The 25,005-nt window shown below is 39.7% G+C and overlaps 1 protein-coding gene across 4 annotated transcripts; it reads left to right on the top strand.

Moving 5' to 3' along the window:
* Nucleotides 1-802: 802 nt before the first annotated feature.
* ppl (periplakin) lies at nt 803-23,110 on the top strand. 4 transcript variants are annotated; one of them, XM_008415236.3, is made up of 23 exons: nt 803-1,085; nt 5,926-6,022; nt 7,003-7,157; nt 7,326-7,446; nt 8,047-8,172; nt 9,913-9,954; nt 10,048-10,209; nt 10,297-10,404; nt 13,207-13,302; nt 13,391-13,513; nt 13,604-13,750; nt 14,568-14,603; nt 15,661-15,812; nt 15,901-16,010; nt 16,977-17,134; nt 17,222-17,400; nt 18,111-18,249; nt 18,781-18,974; nt 19,066-19,216; nt 19,307-19,390; nt 19,477-19,593; nt 19,841-19,933; nt 20,011-23,110. In XM_008415236.3, exons 1-23 carry the CDS (start codon nt 1,021-1,023, stop codon nt 22,681-22,683), a joined length of 5,328 nt encoding a protein of 1,775 aa, XP_008413458.1. In that variant the 5' UTR covers nt 803-1,020; the 3' UTR covers nt 22,684-23,110. The 4 variants fall into 4 exon arrangements, with proteins under 4 accessions (XP_008413458.1, XP_008413457.1, XP_008413460.1 ...); XM_008415235.3 differs by having other exon boundaries at nt 15,658-15,812; XM_008415238.3 differs by lacking the exon at nt 14,568-14,603.
* Nucleotides 23,111-25,005: the final 1,895 nt, after the last annotated feature.

The following is a 25,005-nucleotide window of genomic DNA, read 5'->3' as shown; positions in this document are numbered from 1 at the left end:
TTCTGTTCTTTGTGAATTAGATTTTTTCCAGTTAAAGTGGCAATATTCATGTGGACATGGACGTCACACCTTTCATATTTTAATATTGATCAATACTAGCATGGTAAAATTGATACCTTAGTTTAATATTTCCTCTTGATTTTTTTGTTTGTGTTGTAGCTTCTCAACTCTACCTCAATAAGATTTTGTTTTTATTTGCTCTCAAATTTTAATATTTTGCACTTGACTTATTTAGGAAAAAATGTACACAAATTTGTTTTGTTTTTCTATTGTTTCTGTTTATTATGTTAGTATATTATTAAAGTGTTTTTTAGACACCTACAAATTCTAAGGTTTTAATAACAATAATTCAAAGGATAGAGCACATAAACACCTAAAGGTCAGAAGTTTGATGATATGTAAATAACAAAAATGATTGGTAATGATGCCATATATGGCTGATATCATTACCAATCATTTTTGTTATAATGCTGTAATAATGATGTTATAATTAATTGAACACAACAAACACAATTTTTATGAGTTAACTTGAAATGAAATATTAACATAATGTGAACAACTGCCATGTTTCACTTTTTTGAGGGTACTGACGCCATATTTACTTGATATTAATTCTAATATATGGTGCTGTTTATGTACAGCAACTTTGATGTTTGTCAGGAAATATAAACACCTGTTGATTTTCCTCCCTCCGCTTTTCTCTGGAGGCGAGAGGGGCGGGAGGGGCGGAGCCTCCCTCTGTGGCCCCGCCCACCCCGTGCTGGCTGCTGGGTGTACAGAGAGGGTGTGTGAACACTAAAAGTGACTGTTACAGGTGCTGTTGGGTCCATTATCACTGTGAGCGCAGTGACAGCGGGAGGGGGCAGGCTGAGACTCTTGAGGACATTTTTCTCTCCCACGGCTTCCAGAGCGACAACAGCGGCGCAAGCTGAGCACGCGACACCCAGCTGCGGTCCACCTGTCCTGCTGCGTTTGACGGCTAAGTTATCAGAGGAAGGTGCTGACAGGTGACCTGCCACCATGTTTAAGAAAAGCAAGAAGACCGCCGCTATCACCCCTACGCCTACGACGCAGCAAAAATCAAGGTAAGTGTAAGACTTGTTTTCCCAAGGTTTTGTAGAGACTTTTGCGCGTGCTTCTATGTGTTTGTTTGTTTCAGTGCCAGGTGTTGTAGAGAAAAACGTCTCGGTGGGATTGTGGTGACCTTGGGCGCAGTCCTAATTTCTTTTCTGTTCTTTACGTCGTCACTTTTCTTTGTGCTTAGCTATTTATTTAAGACTCTGTCGTCGGACTGATTGAGAGAAAAACATGTAAACAGAAGAAAAGTTGCTGAAATGACGCAGTTAGTATTGTATTAAGTGGGATAGACGGGCTGGCCTGTGCGTCCTGAACCAGGCGCGCCCTGCCCTGCCAGGGACAGGCTCTTGTCATTCTGGTTGAGCAGATCCGTGGAGTCAGTTTTCCCTCTGCCTTGTTCCCTGGTTCCGGTCAGCTAGATGGATCCACATGGATCCTGGAGGACTTAATTCAACCTCATCCGGTCGCCAGAATCTTGTGTTTTGACAAAACTCAGAGAAATCAGTTTCACGTCTTGTGCTTTAACTGCTGCGTGGGTGTGGCTGATAAGCTGTGTTATAAAGTTGTACCAACAGGTCCGATAAGTATTCAGCTGTCCTGCATAGAAAGACTAAGAAGAATTTCTTGCTGCCCCTCCCAAAATAGTGCTGCACCTATTGACCAAAGCCCGTCTCCTCCGCCTGTTGCCATCTTTACATCGCTGACATTCTCTCTCAGTTTCCAGGTGAAACCCAGCTGGTATCGTTAGCATTTACTATAATTGACCAGACCTGATTATTTCCATTTAGTTACAATGTCTAGGTAAATATTGAGTCAGAAAATATTTTAATTTACTGTATGATCAGGGCTGGTTTTACAAGGATGTGGGGCCCTGGGCTGGAGCTAGTTTTGGTGCCCTGGCCACTCCAGGAAACTTCTTCTACTAATGCAAATTAAATTCCATGAATTGCTGGTCCTGTATGTCAGTGGGTGTGAATTGATGTATTTTAGGTTAAATACGTCCCTTGGCCAATAGCTCCATGTTGTTCCCAAGGAAATCTAATAAAACTTAATATTTTTCAAGTACTTGAATTTTCCTTATAGCCACAATAATCCCAAAATATTAATACAACTCACCAGATATTAGGTTGTGATTTGTATATAAAATATAATGTGTGCAAAACAGGCACTCAAAAAATAATTGGTAGGAACCCCTGTGCATCCTTTCTAGTGTCTGGCTCAGTGCATCATAGAATTCAAACTCTTTACTTGAACATTAAATTGTCCAGACATTTTTTTCATTCTGATTTGGCCAGGATGTGCTCTCAAGAATCTGTCATCAACACTTAGAGCTGGACCAATCAGGTTTTTCCTGGCCGATACCAATTTCAGATTTTCTGCTCTTTCCAGTTCTGATTGATTCTGTTTTGTTTTAAATGTTTTATTAATAATGTGTAATGAAATAATTACTATTCCCTTTTATGTTTGTAATCTTTAACTACTTTTTTTTCTTAAATAGTATTTCAAAGTACTGCTTGATGAGTTTCTTGGAAGGTCTCAGTTTTGATGTATTTCATAAACAGGAAGCAGTGTAGGGAGCTAATTTGTCGTCTTGTTAGGCTTGGGGTTTTTTCCCCTCCCTGCCAGGCTATGTGTTGACCTGTCATTAAAACCGGCCCTGCAGCATCGTCATGTCTAAAGAGTTGTTTGGTCCACATCCTTCTACTGATTCATCTAAATGTTTCCAGAAATGGTTAGTTCTCTCCATCGTTTGTGCTGATCCTGAGAGCCACCCACTGACAGAGGAGGAATCCTAATAATGCTGCTCCTCCCTGTGTGGTTGTTTTTCTTACAGTTCTGCTTGTTCAGGTGTTTTTCTGCTATATGAAGATTATATACATTCCAACATACTCGCTGCAAGATGTTAATGCAACAATTGAAGACAAAAAAATAAGGTTTTATGCATATGAGGATAAAAGGAACAACACAGAATGTCCTTGAGTAGTTTTTGTCTCCTAACGCGTCCATGTCCAGGCTACTACTAGAACTGGTCTCTGATCCAGAGTGCAGTGACAGCAGCCCGGCACACCCTGTATGACCTAATCCTGCTGTGTTCTGGTTCTAATTGGAACCTTTCCTCCGTGTAAACATGCAACACGTCTTTCCCAACCCAATGCTTCAGAGCCAGAACCAAGACGGTGTCAGCGGCATGTCAGACCCAGCGACGCTGCAGCAGAGCTGAGGTTGAGCTGGTGCCGTTTTGTTGCCGTTTCTGAACCAGGGCCGGTTTCTTACCGCCCGTTTCAAACTAAGCACATCATCTCTGCTTTAAAGATGAGCAGAAGTACTCCAAATCATGCCAGGACAAAGCAGTAGCAGCGGTTAAGCTTGTGTTTTCCAGTTAGTTGACATTCTTACTTCCAACATAGAACTTTGGGTTTGGATCCAGATCCCCCCCCCCACCCCACCTGGAATCCTGCCAGCTGCCAGAACTCCACAGTGGGCGCCAGTTCAAACTTGCTCTTTTAAGCGTTTCAAGCAGTTGCTGTGGAGTTCCACGCTGCGCTCTTCATCCTGCAGCTGTTACATAACCTGTGTGTGAGGAGTTGGGTCCTGGATGTGGGCTGACACACACACACACACATACACACACACACACACGCGCACGCACGCACGCACAGTTTTCAGTTGCAGAAGCACTTTCAGTTTAATCTCAAGCTCCAGACCTGTTCTGGCATGTTATTTTTTCATCTTTTGTGGCTCTATTATGATCATTCTTTATGGATTTTTATAAATGTAGTGTTTTCATAAACGTAAAGTAGGGATGCACTGATCCACTTTTTTTTGCTTCCAATACGGACATGGATATCTGAGATTTAATATTGGCCAATATTGATTCAATATAGAAAAACAGAGCTGAATTGACTTAAGATGTTTTCTTTCTTTTTAAACAGACATAAATGTACTGAATTACAAATTTATTTGATAAACCTTCACCAGTGCAGCACACTTAAATACACCAATAACTTAACAAGTTTGGTCCATCATGTAAAAACAACACAACTTACATTTTTTCAGTCAGTGCAATTAGGAGTATGATGTAAAACAAGTAATAAAGAAACTGAATCTGACATAAGCAACTGATTGACTACTTTTGTCAAACATGTAAAAATAAACAAATCTTTCAAATGTTTCTGACAGCGCAATAATAAGCACAAAGCACAGAATTAGACTGGCTAGATCTGACCTTGTGGAACAGGCACACTGTCAATGATACCAGATCCAGAATTTTCTTTAATATGAGCACTGATACAAATATTATCAGATCAGTGCATCTCTAACGTAAAGTAGTTAATATAAAGAGAAAACTCAAAACATTTAGAGTTTAATTTATTAAATCTCTAAACTGTAAGAGTTCAGAGCTCATCAGAGAAACGACTCACTACAGAGCTGACTCTATGGCTTCTTGCGTTGGGTGGATTGTAGGTATAAGAGCCTTTGGGTATCTACAGTGTAATGAAACATGTTGAGCGCTGCTTATGCTGAGACTGACTGAGGAGACGGGCATAAGAAGCGCAGCAGATGACAGCAGACTTGTCTCAGCATATTTCCTGTATTTTCACTAAGCCTAGCGTTGTCAGAAACCACTCAGAACCCAAGTGTGTGTGTGACAGAGAGGCAGTGAAAACTCTGCAGTCTGTTCACTAAAGCACTGGAGATTACTTGTGTATATACTGAGGTCAGCAGACATTCCACCACTAATCACGTAACGTTTGGAACAATCGTTACAGGCTGGGGTGAGGAACGCCCCAGCACCGAATCAGACAGGACAAAAAGCAACAGTTGATTTATGTTTTTTCTCTTTCTTTCTCTAATGTGATCAAAAAAAAATCTAAGTGCAGTACATTGTCGAAATCAAAGTGTGAGTGCTCTCTGGTGGACAAACTGTGGAATTAAATGGATCAATCAATTCTGATCAGCCAATAAAATGAGACTTTCTAATGGAAAATAACTGTATAAATGACCTGAGATATCAGGTTCTTTTATCTCCCTTCCTTCTTTCCTTCCTCCCTCCCTAGAATAATAATAATGATTTCACTTTAAAACACTGTCCAGAATGTTCTGTTTTATGAATAATGTCAACAATAAATGAAATAATTTATTTACTTCACATTGTTTGTTTACTTAATAAACATACGTAAATCAGTTAAAACAAGGTTATCTCTCTGACTTATTGTTCTAGCAATAGTCTACCAAGATAGAGCTTTGTTGTTTTGAGTACATTGTATTTAAATTTTAAATTTCCTTATTGTAATTCACAAATATGCTTATTGTTTTTAATTTTTATACTTTTTACAATGTGGTGAGATATTTCTGCTTCTGTTATTAATAAATGATCTAACCTAGAGTTGAGAAAGAGAGGACAGTTTGATCAGCACCCATGGAAGATCTCAGTGATTAGTTTCTGTTGAAATGTGGATAAAATATGATCCCAACAGAGACACAAGCAGCAGGAATGATTAGCAAATGATGTTCCAGCAATGCTAAATTATAGCTGCTGGTGTGACTATCAAACTGAGTATTTTCCTCTGTCTGGTAACAAGTTCTACATTGAAAAATACGTTTTCCTACTTTTGACATGTATTCTTATTAAAAATAACTAAAACCTGGGTAGCGGTTTAGTTCTCTTCTGCCTTGGGCCGGCCTTGGAAATAGTTGCTCAATGTTCTGTAGGCAATTCTTCCAGAGACGAGTGAGGCTTTTTATTACACTGACTTAAAGGCTTACAGAGAACAAGTTATTTTTTTCCCCATTATCAATAATGGTAATAAACACCCTCACCTATTTGTTTGTATGTTTGTCCCACAGTACCGGTACAGAATTGGCTACCATTGTTGAGAAGGTGCAGAAGAATGCTGATAAGGTGGAGAAGAGCATCTATGATATCGAGCAGAACCTGAACAAGGTAAAATCCTGCATGACCACCAACACAAACACCTGAACAGATTGATACCAGGATGCTGAATAATGCTCAACAGTGATATTCACTTTGGATCTCTGCTATGCAGGCCATGAGCTCTTGGGTTAATTTTGGTCAGCTGTCCACTCCTGGGAAGTTTCACCACTAGCTGCGTTTCCATTGACCAATACTTTTGTGTAATTTGACATTTCAAAGATAATGTGCTTAATGGAAACACACCAATTTTGCAAAAACTCTTGTGTCAGGATAAGGTGTATTTTTTCTGACTGTATCAAAAATGGTTTATCTCACAAACCTTCAATAGAAATACTTTTTTTATCGGATCGTATGATCAACAGCCGGATGACGCCACTGGCATAAAACACAGAGAACACAACAGGAAGTAGTTGGAGGATGACAGTGCAGCATGTTTGTTGACTTATCATGAGAACAAGTTTATTAATGTGTGATTTTAATTGCGTTTCTTATTTAATGACAACACAGCAGTTGCAAAATTTAGTTTTTTCAAGATTAATGGAATTACTGACAAATTTTGCCCGTACTGGCAATGGAAATGCAGCTACTCCCTTAATGAAGAACACCTTTCTTTAAAAAAAACCTGTATTTTGTTTTTACTGGTGTTGTCTTGGAATAATGTTTAAATTGGTTTGATGTTCTGAAACACAGAAGTGTGAAAAACAAAGGAAATTCAGAAGGAGACAAACGCCTTTTCACCCCACTGTATGAAAATAATTTGATTTGGAAGCAGCAGGTACATTCAGACAACTGGTGTCAGGAATTGACCAGAAGTGGTTTCCAGATGATCCTGTGATGATCCTCACAGAGAAGAGTGACCCAGACCTGCTCTGGTTAAATGTGATGTTGGAGCTCTGAATGAAGCCAGATGGTTGAGCCACACAACCTCCCAGCATGTACATGGTGAAACAGAAGCATTTAGTCATCTCTGATATCTTTTTTTTTTTCAGGATGTTGGTAAGATCAACGAAGGGAAGCAGCCTCTGTATCAGGATGATACTAATAAGAGAATCCTCAACTCTCTGGAGCTGCTCGATATCCTGGATGAAGATGCCCGTGCAACCAAGCGCCTCCAGCATCCTCAGGCGGAGATGATACAGCAAGAGTGAGTCCTGATGCTTCAACACTGCTGCTCTGTCTCACCAGAACACTCTGCCTTTTCTCCGCCAGATCTCTCATTTTGTAACACCTGCTCCTGTTTTACAGTGTTTGTTTGTTGTCTAGAGTGCATTCCAAATGTTAGTCACACCTTTCTGCCTTCTCTTGTATTCAGCATGGTTCAGCTGCGAGAGAGGGTGGTTAAGCTGAAGGAGGACCATGATCGGATATACCACCTGAACCGCGCTGAGGGGATGCCCAGCGTTAACTGGGGCAACATCATGGAAGACAAACTGGTGAGACATTCATAACGCTTTAGTGTTCAACTGGCCTGGCTGTCACCTTCCCAAGCAATTCTGATCAGTTCTCATCTCCCTGCACTGATTTCTCCCATTGATCTGGATTTCTCCATCAGATGAAGTCAGTTTTGTGCACTCTTAGAATTTCAGTTTGCCATTTGTTGTAGTTTGACAGTGGAGGAAGTGAACAAAGTGTTAGCTACACTTCCAAATATTGAGGAGTTAAAGTCGGAGTAAGAAGAATGTCTAACACATTTTATTGCTGGCAGAGGTGTGGGACTTTTCACCACATGGTTTGGCAAAAGTCCAGTTTCCCAGTTGACTTCCTTCAATTTGTAATTAATATTACAAATTGGTGTGGATGAACATTTGTATCCATCCTCTACAAAAACAAAATCTTACCAAGTATTTTTGGTCTAGTCTCTAATGCAAATATTTTAGTTTTGCATTATTCCAAATCTTCTAACTTACAAGTAACTTTTAAGGAACTCTTAAATACAGAAGAATATTTAAACTATAATTGGCTGGGAAAAAAAGAAATGAAAATTCTGTAAATTTGAACTAAGACATGAAGGATGTGTTTGTCTTTGTGCTCAGGAAAACCTGAACAACAAGGGCTTTGGTGAAGACCTGCCCGCTTTGGAGAAGGAGGTGGAGGAGCACAACATCTTCCAGAGCGAGGTGGAGGCGTTGGCTCCCCACATCTCTACTGGAGGAGACAAGGTAGGACCACCAGCATGAAGGTGAAGCAGGATCAGTTCATTATTACACTCAACCTGTTCATGTTTTCTGTAAACTCAATTCAGTAAAAAAGAAGACATAACATAAACGGACAGGATTAGTCAAAAAGCTATTTATGTCTGTAGTAGTTCTCTGTCCATGATGTTAAAGCAATACAATTCAAGAATATAAGTAAAACACAAAGTTAGTCAGGACATGAAATTAGTCTGAATAAATCCAGACTTATTAAAAGACAACAGAACTTTACTGCTCAGAAAACAGATGCTGCAAACAAACAGCACAGGACAACAGATCCACATTCTTTATTTCGGACAGGTGTATGAATCAACAAGCCTTTTTCAGATGTTTAGTAAAATCCCTTAGATTTTGTTAATTTCAGTTTTTCTGCTCAGAAAACATAATACAAATAAACAATACGGATTCACATTTTTTAGTTCTGACTAAAGAACCATGCTGATTTATGGTCTGCTGTATGAATCAACAAGACTTTTTCCAGATGTTTAGTGAAAGTCTTTAAATTCAGTTGTTCTTCTGGTTTCATCTGGTTGAGGGTTTCATTCCTGGGCAGCTGACACAGAACAGACTGACTGACTGAAGGTGCTCTTCCTCAGACAACATAAGACAACCAGTCACTGTTGTTTCTATGATTGAGTTGTTGTAAATTAAGCATAAATCTGCAAATTTGTGAAGATCTGTCCTATTTAGAAAACCATACTACTTTATAATGTTGCAGTGATATATTAGCGCCCTATTTTTTTAACCCATAACCTTAATGACATGTTTAAGAAACATTCTAAACATGTTTCTTTCAAGTATTGTAGTATTATAGCCTATGATCAGCTAGTTAAGCAATAACTAAGGTGGCTAAAAATCATTGAATGTAAAAGATTATAGATGCCTCAGAGGACATTTCATACCTGATTGAACCCAAATTTTTCAGATGTAGTTTGACTGGAAAATGCACTATGTTGAATGTTTGGTCAAACAGAGTATAAGTCACATAAGTCAAAAAATGCACAATTAAGATGGTGAAAAAACATATACATATCACTCCACAATAATAGGCTATGTTCACAACAGCAGGTATTGATGAGCATTTTTTTTTTTTTTTTTTGCTGAAATCCTTTTTGTTTGTGTGGTCATTCATACTGCTAATCAAATGTGACCACAATCAGAACTCTGTACGAGCAGTTTATGACCCCAAAGTGCTCCGTATACTCAGAAGAAGAGCATTGACATCACACAGCAGCACTCTGTTTACAGAAACAAAAATGGATGCCACTGTCTGTCAGTCGCTTTTCACGTTTATTCAGCAATGGGAGCCGACAGGATTGTCACAAGATCATAAAAACTCAGAGGAGGTTAATAATGGTGATGGCTTATTGTGGAGCATTGACTGCAACTTCTGTAAGGAACTCTGTTTAGATGTGTAGTCAGAGCCAAGAGTGGTGACAGATCTCTTTTATTATTATTATTATTATTATTATTATTATTATTATTATTATTAAAGTCCAGATTTACTCCATCTGGAATCTGCTAGTGCAGAATTATGACGAATGTCTCACATCAATGATATAACAGTTGGATAAATTCTTACATGGCCTTTCAGACTTAAGACACTTTGAAAACAATTGTATATGTATATGTACAGTTCTTTAATGAATGTAGATGTCTGGTATAACAACAACTCCATTTTTGTCTTGATATTGCTCGATGGGACAGGAATACCTCAGCGGCCTCCGGTCCAAGTACGACAAACTGCTGGTAATAAATCCACACAAACACACGGCTGAGTCAGACTGAAACCATTTCCACAGAAAATATGCAATTTTGTTTCTTTCTTCTTCTTTCAACAAGGCCAGTTCTAGTGCTCGCCAGCGCCATCTGCTGAGCCTTCGGGACTTCATGCAGCGCTGCACCAATGAACTTTTCTGGATGGACCAGCAAGGACGGGAGAGGTTTGAGTACGACTGGAGTGACGCTAACCTGGACTACCCCGCCCGCCGGAGGCAGTATGAGGTAGACCGAATGACAGACTCATAATGCATATCTAAAAATAAGAGCACAGGCTGTTGGAAATTAATCTAATTTATCTCAACCCAACAGAACTTTATCAATAAATGTCTGGAGAGCAAGGAGTCTACCATCAGCAAGCTGAACGAAGATGCAAACAGTCTGATAGACGCACAACACCCAGGAAAGAATGTCATAGAGGTACAGTATTAAAAACAAAGTTAAATTTAGGCAATAAAATATTTACATTTTAACCAAGCATTTAACTTCAATGTTTAATAAAAGCAAAATTAATGACATTTTGATTGGAATTGAAAATTATGGTTAGATGGTTTGTGTTGTGTTGCATATTCTGTCAATATACAGGTCCTTCTCAAAACATTAGCATATTGTGATAAAGTTCATTATTTTCCATAATGCAATGATAAAAATTAAACTGTCATATATTTTAGATTCATTGCACACCAACTGAAATATTTCAGGTCTTTTATTGTTTTAATACTGATTATTTTGCATACAGCTCATGAAAACCCAAAATCCCTGTCTCAAAAAATTTGCATATCATGAAAAGGTTCTCTGAATGAGCAGTTAACCTGATCATCTGAATCAACGAAGTAACTCTAAACTCCTGCAAAAGATTCCTGAGGCTTTTAAAAACTCCCAGCCTGGTTCATTACTCAAAACTGCTATCATGGATAAGACTGCTGACCTGACTGCTGTCCAGAAGGCCATCATTGATGCCCTCAAGTAAGAGGGTAAGACACAGAAAGACATTTCTGAACAAATAGACTGTTCCCAGATGCTGTATCAAAGCACCTCAGTGGGAAGGAAAAAGTGTGGCAGAAAACGCTGCACAACGAGAAGAGGTGACCGGATCCTGAGGAAGATTGCGGAGAAGAGCCGATTCCAGACCTTGGGGGAAGCAGTGGACTGAGTCTGGAGTAGAAACATCCAGAGCCACTGTGCACAGGCGTGTGCAGGAAATGGGCTACAGGTGCTGCATTCCCCAGGTCAAAGGTCAAGCCACTGTTGAACCAGAAACAGTGGCAGAAGTGCCTGACCTGGGCTACAGAGAAGCAGCACTGGACTGTTGCTCAGTGGTCCAAAGTACTTTTTTCGGATGAAAGCAAATTTTGCATGTCATTCAGAAATCAAGGTGCCAGAGTCTGGAGGAAGACTGGGGAGAAGGAAATGCCAAAATGCCAGAAGTCCAGTGTCAAGTACCCACAGTCAGTGATGGTCTGGGGAGCCATGTCAGCTGCTGGTGTTGGTCCACTGTGTTTTATCAAGGGCAGGGTCAATGCAGCAGCTATCAGGAGGCTGTCATTTTTGCAGAAGGATTCCCGACTAATCAATCAATCAATCAAATTTTATTTGTATAGCACATTTCAGCAGCAAGGCATTTCAAAGTGCTTTACATAATTAAAATAAAAACAGAAATAAACAGTGAGAAAGAGAGAAATTTAAAAAAATAAAAATAAAAAAACAAACTCCCGTTGTCCTTTGCGGAATTTAACTAACTATAGAGGACTCCGCCGTCCTTTGCGGAATTTAACTATTTCATAGAGGACTCCGCCGTCCTTTAGCAGGGGACGCCGCCGTCCCACACAGAATTTAACTAACTTAGAGTTAGGGGAGTCTGCCCTCCCGCGGACTTTAACTGCTTTTATTGTACCTGACAGTGCCTAGGATTCTCAGGGTTTAACTTCTTACCAGAGGACGCCGCCGTCCCACACAGAATTTAACTAACTTATAGTTAGAGGAGTCTGCCCTCCCGCGGACTTTAACTGGTTTTATTTTATTTTTATTTTATTTTAATTTTTATCGTTTTTTATTTTTATTTTTTATTTTCTTAAGACATCAAAACCCGCACTCTAACCCTAATTTAGCCATAAGCAACTCTAAACAGGTGGGTTTTAAGTTGAGATTTAAAGGCACCCAGTGTTTCAGCTGTTTTACAGTTTTCTGGAAGTTTGTTCCAAATCTGTGGTGCGTAGAAACTGAATGCTGCTTCTCCTCGTCTGGTTCTGGTTCTGGGGATGCAGAGCAGACCAGAACCAGAAGATCTGAGGGGTCTAGATGGTTGGTACAGTAATAACAGATCTTTAAGGTATTGTGGTGCTAAACCGTTCAGACTAAGTACTGAGTGCATAACTGAACATAATTATTTGAAGGTTGACTTCTTTGGTATTAAAACACATTTCTTTTATTGGTCGGATAAAATATGCTAATTTTTTGAGACAGGGATTTTGGGTTTTCATGAGCTGTATGCCAAAATAATGGCATACAGCCAGTATTAAAACAATAAAAGACCTGAAATATTTCAGTTGGTGTGCAATGAATCTAAAATATGACAGTTTAATTTTTATCATTGCATTATGGAAAATAATGAACTTTATCACAATATGCAAATTTTTTGAGAAGGACCTGCATTTTTTAATCATAATGTTTCTTTAGTAGAATAAGAATATAAATTTGGTTCTTGCCTTAATAATATGGAGGCTAGCATCCAACTTGCTAGCTGATTTTAACACTGAGGCACATTGTTGGTAGCATTGACACATGGTAGCTCTGGTAGTCAGGGAAACGGTTCCCATGGCACGGTGTTAGAAAAGACTTGGATCTTACTATTTTAGTCACATATCTCAATCACAAATCAATTCTCACCTTTGTTTCTTTCTAGCATAAGAGGATCAATCAGATGAGCAAAATGATCAGTCATTATTGGCTGTTTTGCTCAGTGATAGCTACTACAATTTCTACTTGGAAATACTGACTAAAACTAATCAAAATAAAATGTATGCAAATTCTTGGATTTATTTTACTGATAAACTCTAACAGTTTGTGATTTTATTTTTCAAAGACAAAAAGCTGGAAGTGTACACTTATTAAACAAATTTGACAATATGTCAGTTCACCCGTTTGGCCAAATTGGTCTGTATCTGAAATGTTTGAACATAGGGATTATGAATTTGATCAATAATCCCCATGTGATGTCGTCAGGCGCACAATGAAGCGGTCCATGCTGACTGGAAAGAGTACCTGAACCTGCTCATCTGTGAGGAAAGTCATCTCAAGCACATGGATGAATATCACAAGGTCAGCCGGCAAGGACGGGGGACTTTTAAGCCCAGAGAGACAAAGAGCTGAAGCTAATTCCTGTTTGTTGGTGTCCGTTCATTTGCAGTTCCACAAGGAAGCACGCGACACTCAGGACCTGCTGAAGCGGCTGGAAACGGAAATCAACCAGAAGTACAGCCCAGAGTACAAGGACGTTTATCAGACGCAGAGCCTGATCTCCGAGCTGGATGTGAGCTTCATTTGGAAGGAAGCTAAAAAGCGTCTAAAACATTTCTGGAGTGGTATGACGGTTCTTTTCATTCTGTCTGTGTTTGAGTAGGACCAGGCTAAAGCAGTGGATCACATTGACGAGCGGGTCAAGGATCTCCAAAGCAGGAGCCTGCAGGTTCTGCCTCTGAAGTACCGGAGAGAAACCCCCCAGAAGCTGCTGCCCATTGAAGCTCTGTGTGACTTTGAGCCACTGGAAGTATGTGGTTTTAAACTTCCACTCCATCAGAACTTGTGGTCAAGTTTAGGGATTCATTCATCTGCTAACTTTACAATAACAGAGTTAAATGGTAACACTATCAATATTTTCAATATTCAGATTGAATTGTTTCCTCATGATGATTTCTGTATGTTTGTGCATCCAGAAATCAGTAAGTTCATGTTTCTGCAGCTGTGTAAATAAATGGATTTGCTGATCTGAAATTACTGATGAAATATTGTACAAGTAGGTATGTACTGTTGTAGTTTGTTAATGGATGATATGAATGTGTAATGAAATCCAGGTGTTTTAAATTTCGAATCAGTTTACAAGTTTTCTGGCTCTTTGGTTTAATAGTAATGAATCCAATGGTTTTAAACGGGCAGCATAATGTAAAATCTATCTTTTTAAGCAGTAAGGTAATTTTATTTATATAGCACAATTTCAGCAACAAGGCAATTCAAAGTGCTTTACATTTTTTTAAAGGGAATACAAACAAAATAAACCAAAGGAAAGAAAGAAGAAAAACAAAAAACAGGAAAGGACATATTAGGGCAGATGGCAAAATTCAGACAAAACAAAGGGAAAAACAAAGACATGAGTGAAGGCGGTGACGTCAAAAGGCCATGAAACCACGTTGCTCAGCCTCTCGGCAAAGTCCGATAATCATGTAACACAGTATGTCAGCAAGCTCTCAACAGAAGATGGGTAGAAGGTCAACAATAGGTTAGAATCCAGTTTGCTCTTCTTGAGGACTCTCAGGAAGTGTGACCCCTGCTAAGCCGTCTTATTAACTGCTGTGATGTTGCCTGTCCAGGAGATGCTGGAGATGAAGACGGTGAAAACCCCAAAGGTACATGTCACATATGGGACTGGTAAACTTTTAAAATGAAGCTTACTGAAATTTGCAAAATAAAAGCTTCATTCTCTACATTATGCTGTAGAGCATAATGTAGCTCATTTTTATATAAAAATGAGCTGAAAGCTCATTCTTATATTATCTCATACACTAGCTAAAATTAGTCTATGAGCTAATTTTAGCTCATACACTGCTGTTTGCAGACTATAGATCATGTTACTGGTGCTTAACATGGTACTGAGTAATTTAGATGACGACAGCATTTTAGCTAATTTTAGCTTTTACACTGTTTGAATTCTGAATGGAGTAAATAAATGTTAGTCAATATGCTAGTTATAACCCACATGCAAATACACACATATTAATAGTAGCATTAAGCTAACATTAGCATTTGAGCTTATTTTTATATAAAGTCTAAGCTTTACATACTAAATGAAATAAACCCCATGATATTAGCTATATTCTAGTTAACCATAGCAGTCCTGCTAATTTTCAGCATCAGAATGCCACATTTAAGTCTGACTGATAGATAATGTACTTTAGCAGGGTCCTTTTTAAATTTCTTTAGATTTCTTTCTCTCTGTTTTTCTTTTTCTTCTTCCTGTCTTCTAGTTTTCTGTTCTGTTCCAAACATCTCTCCTCATCCCAAGTGCTGTCAGGGCTTTAATCCTCAAATGTCTTCCATGATCTGACTGCTTGCATAAACACCTTTCCTCACTTGGTTTTATGCTGAGTAGTAGTCATGTAACTTAGGGGATTACCCCATAATGTATTTAAATCCCTTTAGAACAGAGCTAGCTCTGGATCCAGATGAACCTCTTTAAAATTCCCTGGGGTCAAAAGGAGAGATGGAAAGAAGTCAGAGGAACTTTTGTATCCATCTTCAGTGTTGTAGAAGTAAAGATCTTCATTTATCTTTGTCATTGCAGCACCTGTTCAGGAATTAGGATGAAGTTTGTCAGAAACAGAAAAATATTCCAGGCTTCCATATTCTGTGTTGTGATTTTTTTTTCTGATCATGAAAAGGTGACAGTTTCTTATTCTTCAGCAGGATCAAATTGTCCGCGGAGAAACGTACACCCTGCTCCGGAACAATGGGTCCAGATGGGATGTGAAGGATCAAACGGGACATAAGATCAATGCTCCAGGCATCTGCTTCATGATCCCACCCACTGACCCAGAGGCGGTGGCCATTTCTGACAAGTAAGTGTGTTCAGCTGAGTTTTCAAGGGACCAAAATGACTTGTTTTACTCCAGGGTTACTGCAATGACATGTATTGTCTGCCTGCAGTTTGGCTAGTCAACAAAAAGCTGTCAAGCAGAAGCTGGCGTCCAGCAAAGCAGCTCTGCTGAAAAGATTTGAGGAGCTGAAGAAGCAGAGTGGAGCAGGAACGGCTACAGGTACAAGAGACACCTTCCAATGAACAGATGCCTAAGAAAAAATTCAGATCAATGTAGCATAGATAAGCTTTTTATTTATATTTGCGCTGTAAAATCGTACCAGTATCATTATTAAAATCAGTCAGCACTTGCTTCATAGAAAGGAGTTAGAGGGAAACGATCATGACCCCGCCTCTCGCCCGGAACGTTAGCTGGAGATAGGCACCAGCAACCCTCCTGAACCCACTAAGGGACAAGGGTGTAAAGAAAATGGATGGATGGGAAACGATCATGGAAATACATTTATTCTCAGAATCAGAATACTCACACTTTGAATGAAATGTAATAATTATAACAAATCTAACCTTTTAGTAATCACACTAATGTATCTCAGTAACTAAGGAATGAAACAAGACGTAAATAAACATTAAGTCTAACTACTTAAAAGTTTATTTTGAAAGGAATTGAGTATGATTGTTCTTTAATACATTAACTCACAACCAAAATGCTTATATGTTATCCATGTGTCCATGAGGATAGTTGAGGTGTTCTATAGATTAATGTATCTCTCTGGAAGGTAAATTGACATTTTTCACACAGTTTAGGTTCTAAACACCTGACTGAAATCAGATGAAAGATTTTAGGAGGCTCAGAAAGTCAAACGGCTGCAACTAGCCGTAGCATTCCTGATGGGCTGTGCTGATGGGGGGAAGATGTAGCATAGCAAATGGCCAGGGAAGTTGTGGGAATGAGCTGCATGTACACAAGCATGATTGACAATGTGAAGGCCCTCCCCTTGGCTCTGATTGGTTGTTATAGTTAGCACTGGAAGAAGGCAAAGGAGCTTTTTTTCACAAATGATTGACAGTTTCAACCCATGGGTAAAAATATACATTTTCATGAAAGTCACATACTGCAGCTATAAATGTGATGTTTTATGGCCTGCTGAGCTCCCATTCACTGTCTGGTAATGCTGTGTGGCTGCAGACAAGGATGAACAGCAGTGCCGCCAGCTGATGGCCGGTCTCGATAAAGTGGTCAGTGACCTGGACAAACAGGAGAAAGAAATTTATTCTCGAGTGCGCCCACCGCTGGAGCAGAACCGGACCGTGCCGGACAGCGCTGACCGCCTGCAGGACATAAGGGTAATGAGCTCAGCTCCATTCTGTCCTCTGATGTCACACCTTCATGTTTTCAGGAAGCATTAATGCTCTGAGGACGTTTCTCTCCAGAACATCGCTTCAACTGTCCGCAAGATTGAACCAGAGAAGACCTCTAAAGTTGTGGAGGCAAAGAGCTTCTTGACTTCAAACCCAACCTCCCCCAGTGCTCCTCAGCTTCACAGCAAGGTGGATGAGGCCAACAGGAAGTACACCAAGATCGAGCAGCTTCTTCAGTGCTCCGAGGACAAGTATGTGACCTGATGTGCTTTTTTTGTCTGTTTTTCTCAGAATTAGCTGTGCTCCTAGCTAGAGATGTACCAATCTGATATAAATATCTACATAAGTCCTGATGATGGAAAAAAAACTAGATCTAGAATATTGGAAATTCTTGACCCGTAACATGACAGTGCGTCCGATCCCTAAGGGCAAATCTAATGAGTCTAATTCTATGCTTTGAGCTCTGAGTGACTTAATTCTTTATTTTTCATTATGTTTAGGATTTCTAATTGCATTTTCTGAACCATTTGGAAGAAGGTTTCTTGCAGTTTTTTAGATGTTTGACCGAGGTAGTTGGCCAATTTTTGTCAATTTCTTTATTATTTATTTTACATTATACTCTGAACACATTAAAGTTGTGTTATGCTTACATGTTTGACCAAGCTGATGAAGCGTTTGGTATATTTAAGTGTGCTGCCCTGGCCCAGAGTTATTAATACATTTTTTGTGTGTGGTTAAAAAAAACAATAAAAATAAAAAATTCTAAGCTTATTCAGCTCTATTTTTCTGTATTAGATTTGTATCAGTCGATACTAAATGTCCAATATCTGTATCAGAACTGAAAAGTGGATTGGTGTATCCCTACTCCTAGCACAAGTGTCCAAGTTCCTGAATTTATTTCAGTCTAGTTTGAGTTGTTAAATCCATGTTGTAATTGAAGTTGGCTGCATTTGTGTTTTAGACTGAAGAATTCCAACCAGCTGGAGACATCTATTCAGAAAGGGAAGACTTTACTGTCTACCTACGAGAACACACTGGCCAGGGAGGAGGTTGCTCCAGCTGACATCCCCTCAGTGGAGAAAATGCAGAGAGAACTTGCTGTAAGCTGGCTTTTACCATTCCTAAGTACACTGAAACCTTTCAAACAAATGTAATTCTTTCATACACAATAAATTGTCCCAATAATTATTGTGATAAATAATAATATAGTTGTTTTGAGGCCATTATTGGCAGTATTTCTTATTTCTACGCCACTGTTGTTCAGCCGTACTTGATGTCAAGTTACAGTCTGTAACCGATAAATGGAGAAACTAAAATTCCCATTTAATGCCATACAAAAGAACAAATATCGCAACTTTTTTTTGCAATTATTTCTAAATAGGTACCATCAAATTTGTGATTTTAATTGCAAATTAATCGCAAAACAACTGAAATCCTGGAGAGACTGATCAATTTGAAGAGATGTTCAAAACTATTTAAGAAATAAAATTTGCTCTGACAAAACAGCCATATTTCTATTCTAGTTTTAGAGCTTCCACTACACTAGTAAATAGAAGAACATGTATCATTTTGGGATAACAAACTACTTCTGTCAGCATTACTAACAAGAATGTATCGTAATGTGCTATCAGGACGTGGGGTCAGACCTGAAGGCTCAGAGGTCAGTGATCTCTGAGACAGAGCAGAACCTGCGCCTGGCCAAAGGCAGCTGTGACACCATGGCCAGGGACTTCCAGGAGCATTGTCCTGACATCGAACGGCAGGAGGCTGATGTTCAGAAACTCAACAAGCGCTACAACAACCTTAACAGGCAAATCGACACCAGGTGAGGTGGAATATTTTCATAACCTGTGCACCCAGCAGCACACACCAGCAACTTTTGGCTAATGATCTGTGCTGCTGCATGTACAACACAGGTCTCAAAGCCTGCAAAGAGCAAAGCTGGCTTACAAGAATTACCAGAATGACTATAGCAGCCTGAACTCCTGGTTGTCCCATATCCCAAATTATGAGCCCCGTGAAACTGATGACCTAAGACAACTAGACGCCAAGCTGAAGAATCAGAGGGTGAGATGAGCAGTGAGGTGGTCTGAACCCTTTATGATTCTTGTTCTGTAAATATGTTCTCTTTATATTAAAACAGCTCTGTTTTTACAGAACCTGCTGTCTGACATTTCAAGAAAGGAATCAGACTTGAACAATTTGTCCAAAAATGCCCAGCTTTACCAGCAGGCCGTCAAGGTGACACATTTTACCTGATTTCACCACCATGACCAGAAAACACCATGTGGAAGTTCAGTTAATGGTTGACTGATTTGTCTTTCTAGGACTATGAGACTGAGACTGAGAAATTTCGGTCCATTCTGGATCTGGAGGATGGACTCGTCCCCCAGTCCTACAAGAGGAGCAGACTGGAATCCCCTGCTTTGACAGTGAAGGCAGAGGTGATGTTTAAAATACACTGAATGTTTAAAACAGTAAAGGAAATCTGTCACTGATGCTGTGTACTGAACCAAGACTCAAACCCTCTACTCTGGCATGTAATTCGGAAAATAAGTGTTCTCTGGATAATATTTAATCAATAACACTTTTTACTAAATAACTTTAGTCATTATCAAATTGAACATAAAGGTTTCTATTTAGTCTACTTCCTTGTGTGCCTTGTTTGACTTCGTATTTAACTATTTCCAGGAAGCTGCCATGGAAGCAAAGTTCACAGAGGTGAACGCTGTAAACAAGCAAAGGCTGCAGAATCTTGAGTTCGCCCAAAATCTTCTTAGCCAGGTGAAATAATTTTGCATCTACATTGAGAAATAAACAAAACATTAATTGAGATACTAATGATGGATCTTTCTCTACAGCAACCTGAAATTCCTATGATTCAGTCTTCCACTGTAAGATCAGTCAATGCTGCTGCCCCGGGAGAGGAGCCGTGGCGAATCAGAAAGCAGCTGGAAGATGAGATTCACAGGCGAGAGCAGCTAGAAAAAGAAATTGAGACCATTCAGACTGACATTTACCTCCTGGAAGGTCAAAAGCCCCAAGATACCATCGTCAAGAAGGAGCTCATTAAAAAGGTTCCAGATCCTCAGTTGGATGAAGAGGTACACAAGGTTCAGCAGAAGCTGTCAGAGGAGCGTCGCACCACCCATGTGCTGGAGAATGACCTGGAGGTGCTCAAGCTAAAGCTGCATGGCCTTGAGACAGAGGTCAAAGAAGGAGCACAGCAGTACACGGTCAAAGAGGTTTTGCGCATTGAGAGAGACCGTGGTCAGGAGGAGGAGATTCGCAAGCTTCGGGATGAGCTAGAAGAACTAAGAAGACACAAGATGTTGAAAGACAATGAGCTGGTTCAGATCCAAAAGCGGGTTACCCTACTGGCTGAGGAGAAGAACAAGGAACAGGAAGTGATCACTGAGGAGGAAGTGATCAAGGTCCAAAACGACCCACAACTTGAGTCAGAGTACCGTCTTCTCCTTGACAGGAAACAGAAAGAAATGGATAACAGGAAGCAGTTGGAGGATGAGTTGCAGTTCCTTCAGGAGAAACTCAGAAGGTTGGAGAAGGAGAAGGCAATTGCTGAGGAGAAGATTTCCATCAAGGAGGTGCTGAAAGTGGAGAAAGATGTTGTCTTTGAAAGAGAGGTAGAAAACCTCAGAAGGCAGTATGAGGATGAGAAGGCCAAGAGAAGATCATCACAACGGGAGAAGACAGACCTCCAGAGGAAAATTCAGAGCCTGGAAGAAGAAAAGTCTAAGGTTGTGGTTCAGGAGAAGGTGCGCGAAATTGTCCGCCCTGACCCCAAGGCTGAGAATGAAGTGGCCAACCTCCGTCTTGAAGTTGTGGAGCAACAGCGGCGCTACAGAGATGCTGACCTCCAGCTGAAATCCCTGCAGGATGAGCTGGCTATGCTAAGAAACAGAGGACCTCAAGTAGAAGTCAAAGAGATCATCAAAGAAGTGATCAAATATAAGACCGATCCACAGACGGAAAGAGAGCTGGAGAGACTTCGCAACGAAATTGTTGATAAAACTCACCTGACAGAAAAATCTGAGATGGAAATCCGTCAACTCCGGGATGAGATTGAAAGATGGAAGACAACCAAACCGCAAATACAGACGAAAGAGGTGGTCAATGAAGTGGTGCAGTACAGAGAAGATCCCAAGACTAAAGAAGAGATTGAGACTCTGAAAAGGAAGCTGGCTGATGAACAGAAGAAACGTCTTGATCTTGAGGGAGAACGGTTAGCCCAAGAAGAGAAGATTAGGCTAAAGAAGATAGATCTGTCTCAGGTGCGAGAGAAGATTGTTCAGCAAGAAGTGATTAAGATGGAAGAAGACCCTGTGCTCAAGTCAGAGTGTGACAATTTCCTACAAAGTATCAACAGTGAGCAAAAGCAAAAAGAGAACCTTCAATCAGAGCTCCTTCTGCTGCAGAGACAGATTGCTGATCTGGACCAGCAACTGAGAGAACTAGAGCAAGAGCGCAAGGCAAGGCGTGAAGCAGAGCTGGAGATCCAGAGACTTCGCGTCAGACTTAACGAGTTGGAGATCCGGGACAAAGAAAACCGTGAAAAGGTGACTGTCAAACAGAAGGTTGTACTTCAGCAGGATCCCCAACAGGAGAAGGAACATTCTATCCTCAAACTGCAGCTTGACGAAGAGCGACACAAACGCACCCTGCTTGAGAAAGAGTTGAACGCTCTCATTCAGCAGCAACTCACCCTGGAGAAGATGGACGTGAAGGAAAGAGTTGTCCGCACAGAGAAAGTCCAAGTGGAGAGAGACCCAGAGGCTGAGCTTGAAATTGAAAACCTAAGGAGAATGTTGGAAGATGAGAAGAGGAGAAGGCGTGATCTTGACCAGGAGTTGTCTATCCTCACCTCCAAGTTGTCCGACATGGAATTTTCCAACACAAAGTCCACTAAAGAGCTGGACTACATCCGTGACGAAAGTTATCGCCTCCAACAAGAAAACCAAAGGCTGCAGAATGAGATCCGCAAACTTCGTTCAGAAATTGACATCACCTATAAAGAGACTCGGCTTATCACTGAGTCTGCACCCAGGGAAGATGGCAGGAACTTGGAGCTGAGGCTTGACTCACTTCAGAAGGAACTCACAGATCTAAGAAGCATAACGGCCCAAAAAGATGAGGAGATTGAAAAGCTTAAAAAGAACCTGGCAGCAGTGAGGATGAAGAGAGAGCAAAGAGAAAGTCACCTCCGCAGATCCATTGTCGTCATTGATCCTGATTCAGGAAAAGAGATGCGACCTGAAGAGGCATACCGACTAGGGTTGATCGACTGGAAGATGTTTGTTAACCTGCAGAGCCAGGAGTGTGATTGGGAAGAGATCACAGTTAAAGGCCCGTCTGGAGAGTCTTCTGTGCTTCACGACAGAAAATCAGGGAAGAAGTTCTCCATTGATGATGCACTACGTCTTGGGCACATCACAGAACGTCAGCATCAGCAGTACCTAAACAAAGAAATATCCATCCAGGAGTTTGGTGTAATGGTGTCAAGCAAGCAAAAGTAAACTTCACCATTCACATGCTGCACTGACCACCATCTGTACTCATCTGTTTAACAGTCTCCATGCTGTTCTCTATCTCGTCACTCTGGTATTAATACCATTTTGTTTAATACTGCAGCAACCAGACCTTCTTCCTGCCTTAAATTTCCAAACTATGTATTTATTTGATTGTGCATATTCAGGTTTATTGCACTTTGAATACATGGTTGGTTATGAAGTACCCTTACAGCCATTTTAGGTTTTGGGGAAGACAGGTTAAGATAAACTTTAATTTCTTTGAGTAGGTGGACGGGTTGATCGTTTTTTTCATTTGATTATTGTACTGGGTTTAAAATGTCTCCTCACTTCAAAGGGATTCCCTCTGGTTACATGCTGTTTATTCATCCATCTCTTTATTCATCAAGCTTTAAATAAATATATTGAAATCTGACTGTTTGGCTTTTTATTTTAGTGTATTTAAGCAAAAATGCAATAAAACTATGACTCATTCAGCTAATTTAATTTGTTCATGTATACGACACCAAGTAAAACAAATGTCCTCTTAACTAAAGAAATCAATCCAGTTCATATCAAGAATATAAAGCCAGCTCGATCAAGTCATAGGGACTTAATCAAATTCATATCCGTTTATCCTAAATTTGGTCCTAGTGTTGTCAAATTGAGTTTATAATGCCAATTGGTAAGAAGCTATCAAAGTAACCTGCTTCAATGTATCAAGTAATTACCTTAATATGCTTGATCAGGAGGAGGGGTTGCTACAAAGGTTAAAGAAACTCACTTTTAACAAGAAGAGACAGATCTGCAGCAACCCAAAAAAGACATAAAATAGAACTAGCCCAGCAACACTTTTGTTTAAAGAAAAAAGATACAAGATTGGTCCTAAAAAAATACATAAATAAAAAGAATAACCTGCTTACCAGCACACATATTTTTATGAATAATAAGAAAAAAAAAAAAATGTTAACCATGATCATCTCATAAGAGCTGGCTTGCTGTTGTATCTTGTTTATTGAAAGAAAACAAGGCTCCAACTAAGTTATCAGCTGAAACAATGTAAATGGCTGAAAACCTTTTCAGGAAGGGGAAACATGAAGCTATGCAGAAGATGTTTTTTGTTCCTAAGCTAGTTTATGTGAGAGCATATATGCCATACAAAGTGTTCATAGAGACCGAGGAACACATTAAAGCCTCATCACTGAACATTCAATCCAAGGAGAATAACATCAGTGTTCATGAAGAAAATTGGTTCTATGCTTAAACAACTAGAACCAAGTCACATCAGAACAAAACAAGACTCGATGGCGCTACAGGCAAGCAGTCGTGGATGAAACATGGACGAGTAGATGAAGACAGCAGGAACACTTCCACAGCTGCCGATGATGTGGGCTGCAGCCTGCACGTCAATAGATGGCACAAGAAATGTGCATTTACACTTCTGTCATTCAGTCGATCCATGATAGGTTCTCTGATGAGAAACTCATTTGTCCTTGCTTCAGTCTACAAGCAAGGACCAATGTGTGATCCAGCCTTTCTTCAGGAAAGGGAGATCAGTCCAAGGACATTCCCAGCAAGCAATTCAAATCAAATCTCAGTTCAAATTACTACTGAGATAAAATCCTGACCCAGGCTTCAGCCTGTAAAATTGATTGGTCAAAGTGAATGTTTGAACCTGGCTGAAGAAGAATATCACTTTTCATTTGTAAAGTTGTCAAAAAAAAAATCTCAAACTGCCAGAAGTACTGATTGAAATGTTTTGGTGTATCAGTTTGTCCCCCCCACCCCAGTTTCTCAATTTGGGGCAAAACACAAAGGCTCATTTCTTTTAGCCACAGGCCACGGGGTTGGACATTTGATATTTTACTACTTCATATTATTACAGGATATAAGTGCCTTGATGTATACGGCCTGTAGAGCAGTCTCCATATGTAATGATGGAAACAGACAAAAGAGTAAGAAAAGTGTGAGCTGATTGTTATTAATATTGTCATTGCAGTATTCAGTAATAGTATCACCAGCCATTTTGATGAAAATAACATTTATCATGAGATTTCTTTTTAATAATTGTACTAAAATTAAAGTAGGAAGTTCTACATTATATGTGTCAGACTCAAGACTGAACTCTAGAAGGCCACATAAATAAAACCTTTAAGATAACAGTTATGTGCTTAATATTATTTTATTAATCTAATCAAAGCAGTTTTTACTAAATACTGTCAAATTACATAAATGAGAAGACATGTTCAATATTATTTAATTTAAAGAAGACCTCATTAAATGCAGAGACAGCTATTTATCAGTATTGTAACAGTGTGTGGGTTGTTTTAT

The sequence above is a fragment of the Poecilia reticulata genome, chromosome 8 (assembly GCF_904066995.2).
Source record: "Poecilia reticulata chromosome 8, P_reticulata-male-v2, whole genome shotgun sequence".
NCBI lineage: Eukaryota > Metazoa > Chordata > Actinopteri > Cyprinodontiformes > Poeciliidae > Poecilia > Poecilia reticulata.
Note: the sequence above shows the minus strand (reverse complement) of the source record. Positions and strands in the feature narration are given on the sequence as shown.